Consider the following 3,893-nt stretch of genomic DNA (forward strand, 5'->3'; position numbering starts at 1 on the left):
CTTTAGAAGAACTTCTCAACCTTCAGTTGCATCTGTGACCTTATTCTAGAAAGGGTCATAGCTTTCTTGGTGTATCTACTGTCTGGTACTATTAGGCTTGGACCTTGTGTGGCACTGTGGGTAAATACTGTACTGGCAACCCCAAGGTCGGCTGTTCAAACCCCAGGAGCCACTCTCAGAAACCCTATGCAGGGTTGCTATGAGTTGGAACTGACTTGACAGTACACAATAACAACAATTACTAGTCTTAGAGATGTAGTCACAGGCACCAATTGACAGCTGTTTACTGGACAAGGTCAATCTTGGAAAGATAACACGGGGAGAGAAGATAGTCATGTAAGTAAACCTTATGGGAAAAACTCTGAAGAAAACGTCCTCCTCTCCTCCCTCCACATAGTCCACCGTCTTGTAGCTACAGGTTCAAATGCCACTTGTCTTCTGTTGGCCAAGCATATGTCTTAGGATCAGTGAGGTAGCATGTCCTCTGTCTTCAGCGTGAGAGATGGTAAGAGGATGCATCTTAGCTTCCACAAAATGCCCCTGTTCAATATCCTGGGCAATATGTTGACAAGGAGATCTGGATTTATATAACTTATATGGAAAAATGTGTAGCCTAGGAGTCTGATGAAAAATAGGATAGTAAAAAGGAGACATCGAGAAATCCTGAAAGAGAAAGTCAAGAAACTGTTACTACAAGGCTTGGAACCTTGAGGCTAAAATAATAAATCATACTGAAATTCAAGTCTGGCACTTTTTTATATTATAATGTAGCTAATCCATTTGTTGTCTCTTTTCCCTACAACCCCTTATAAAGGGCAGCTCTTTCCCACACACTGGCTAGCCAGTTCACAATCTCTCATGACCATGTTTTATACCCCTTTAAATATCTATCTCTATCTGTGGTCTTTTCCTTTTTAATCTCAAAATGTATATCTCCATTAAGTCTTCAAATATTTCTTCCATCCCAATTTTATTTCTCTTTCTTACAGATGCCACATTTATAGTCTGCATCTTTTAGTTTTCTTTTTGTGATTTCTTCTATTTCTTTTCAATTTCTCAATTCTGGAAGGTATCTCCAATATACTCTTCTGATTTGCTAGCTTTTTCTTCAATTGTATCTGTTCTGCTATTTATGTACAGCTTTTATATCAGCTATTATGTGTGGCATTGTGGGTTAATGTGCTGGACTGCAAAGTCAGTTTGAACCGCAAGGTTGGAAGTTCAAACTCACTAGTTGCTCCTCAGAAACCCTACACAGGGTTGCTATGGGTCAGAACTGACTTGACAACACTTAACAACAGCAACATTATATCTCTCATAGTTAATATTTGTGATTTTTATTTTTTTGTTTCTTTGTTCTACTTTCATATTACTAATATCTTTTCTATTCTCTTTTACTGTTTATTAGATAAATTTAAAGTTCTTTTTAAAAACCATCCTTTTGTCCAATTTGTTGTATTACTCTTGAAATGCTTGTGCGCTCTTCAAATGTATGACTAATTTGGCTCATAAACTCGTTTACCCTAGAGGTATTGGTTACTCAGTCATATAATATAGACAACAATTCATGTGAGCTGAGGGGGTAGGGACTGAATGAGCCCAGACACCAGAAGCTACATGCAAACAACCTTTACCCACAAAACATGTTCCTAAGTCAGTTACTTATAATTTGTCCCCCAGAAAGAAAGGACACTAGAAAGGTACCATTTTTTTTAGTTGCGATAATAATAGTTCCTTAATTATGGATAAGGAGCTCTGGTAGCATAGTGGTTACGAATAGGGCTGTGAACCGCAAGGTCAGCAGTTTGAAACTACCAGCTGTTCCGCGGGAGAAAGATGAGGCTTTCTGCTCCTGTAAAGATATACAGCTTTGGAAACCCTGTTCAGGGTCACAATGGGTTGGATCCGACTCGACGGCACTTAACAACAACAACAACAATAATTATGGATGGGAGAGATATTGAAACAGTTATTTGAAGTTATCTGTTGTTAAGTGTCATCTAGTTGAGTCCTGGTATGGTGCTGTAGGATAAGCAGTGGACTGCTAATCACAAGGTTGGCTGTTCAAACCCACCAGCCGCTCCTTGGAAACCCTATATAGGATCACTATGAGTTGGAATTGACTTGATGGCACCTAACAACAACAACAACAACAACAAGAAGTTTGTTCAATTGTACAGGGTTTCTGAGGAGTAGCTGGTGAGTTTAAACTACTGATTCAGTGGTTGGAAGTCAAGTGATTATCCTAAAGCATCATACGAGTACTCCTCAAATTGTTTAGTTCCTACCTATTTTTCTTGGTTCCTCACAAGCACCTGGACTTTGAACTGCACAGTAATCTTGAGGCTAACTGGGTCAGAAGGAGGTAGGCTTGGAGGAACTATGAGCAAACTTACATTATTGCCTCCTTGTGCCACGTTGCCATTGTCCCGAGATAAATTCACTTCCTATTTCCACCTACCAGTCAATAACAGCCTCCATCCCCTAACATTTTTATCAAGTGTCCCTTTAGGATTGATCTTGGTGATAGGAACCATAATTCATGCTAACTCAGTTTATCAATCAGAATTTGAATCTCTGAGGCTGGACACAATATCCATGAGAAGATTCTGAGGTGGAAATGCTCGGACTAAGCTAGTTTTCTTGTCTCTTGAATCAGTGTCCAGTATACCAGTGCCTTACCAGGTAGTGGGACAGAATAAGATGATAAGATGTAGTTTGACCTGAAGGACTTGATGTAGCTAGACTTGAAGGATGTGTTTTCTCAGGTTCCTTTCAGAATACTAACTCTCGTTAAGGAAGAAAGCCTTATGCTAGGGAGTCTATACCTGCTGTTCCATTCTGGGCACTGGAGTTAAATTTGAGAAAACACTGGAGTTTTGAGGGGAAATTCTCTTAGTTGTGAACAGTGCATTGAGGGCTATTGAAATGTGTAATACTTCAGTTATCTGGTATGAAGTGGTATTCTCCTTAAGCAAACTTTCTAGACAATTGGAGCTGACCTTTAAGCACCAATAATTTTATGTTAACCATTTTGATGGAACATTTTATAAATCATACTTCATCCCATTTTGAATATGTTTCTCTATGCCTTCTTAAACAGATTATATTGAACATAATTGGACCTTTACTTGAAAATGTAGGGGCTTCATGAATACTGATTTTACTTGCCTTTCACAGTGATTCCCTCAGGACTCATACCCAGTAAGATGTTTGAATGTTGAGTTCTTATTCAATTCAACAAGTATCTTTGAGCAATTATTATGTGGTAGACACCAGCAGTTAAGTGCTATCTCCCCTTCCCAGTCATTTTCTTTCTCTTTTCTCTGTGGCTAGGCACTGGTGTACTTACATCTAGCAGCAGTTCATTCCCCATTTCCAATCTACTGGTTCTACTGGGAAAACAGGTTATGAAGCTAATTCAGGTTGTAAAAGGGGCTTAAGAGAGGGCTGTGAGAAAAAGGGAGTAAGTCTGAACATTATCACATTTGTTTTAGGTTATCAGAGTCCTGTTTCTGATTTACTACTAGGTCCTTGGCTTCTAATAAGGGGAAGTTGAGATTACTAACTGTCTTTGGACAAATAAGCTATAACATCAGAACTGAGAAACATAGTGCTGTGGGTGACACGCTGTTGTTAGGTGCCATCGAGTCGGTACCGACCCATAGAGACCTTATGCACAGCAGAACGAAACACTGCCCAGTCCTGGACCAGCCTCACTACTGTTGCCATGCTTGAGTCCATCGATGCCTGCCACTTGGCCAATCCATCTTGTTGGGGGGGGTCTTCCTCTTTTTCTCTGATCCTCCACCTTACCAAACGTGATATTCTTCTCCAGTGACTGGTCCCTCCTGACAAGATGTCCGAAGTATGAGAGATGAAGTTTGGTCATC

General features: G+C 39.9%; 1 protein-coding gene across 1 annotated transcript in view; it reads right to left on the reverse strand.

Moving 5' to 3' along the window:
* Positions 1-464: 464 nt before the first annotated feature.
* The window catches only part of TMCO5A (transmembrane and coiled-coil domains 5A), an 18,215-nt gene continuing 14,786 nt past the window's right edge, over positions 465-3,893 (reverse strand). The window contains exon 11 of the mRNA XM_006831789.1: positions 465-690. Within this exon, the coding sequence (XP_006831852.1) occupies positions 465-690 (226 nt within the window). The remainder of the gene's footprint in view (positions 691-3,893) is intronic.

Source organism: Chrysochloris asiatica, unplaced genomic scaffold, assembly GCF_000296735.1.
Source record: "Chrysochloris asiatica unplaced genomic scaffold, ChrAsi1.0 scaffold00004, whole genome shotgun sequence".
Lineage (NCBI taxonomy): Eukaryota > Metazoa > Chordata > Mammalia > Afrosoricida > Chrysochloridae > Chrysochloris > Chrysochloris asiatica.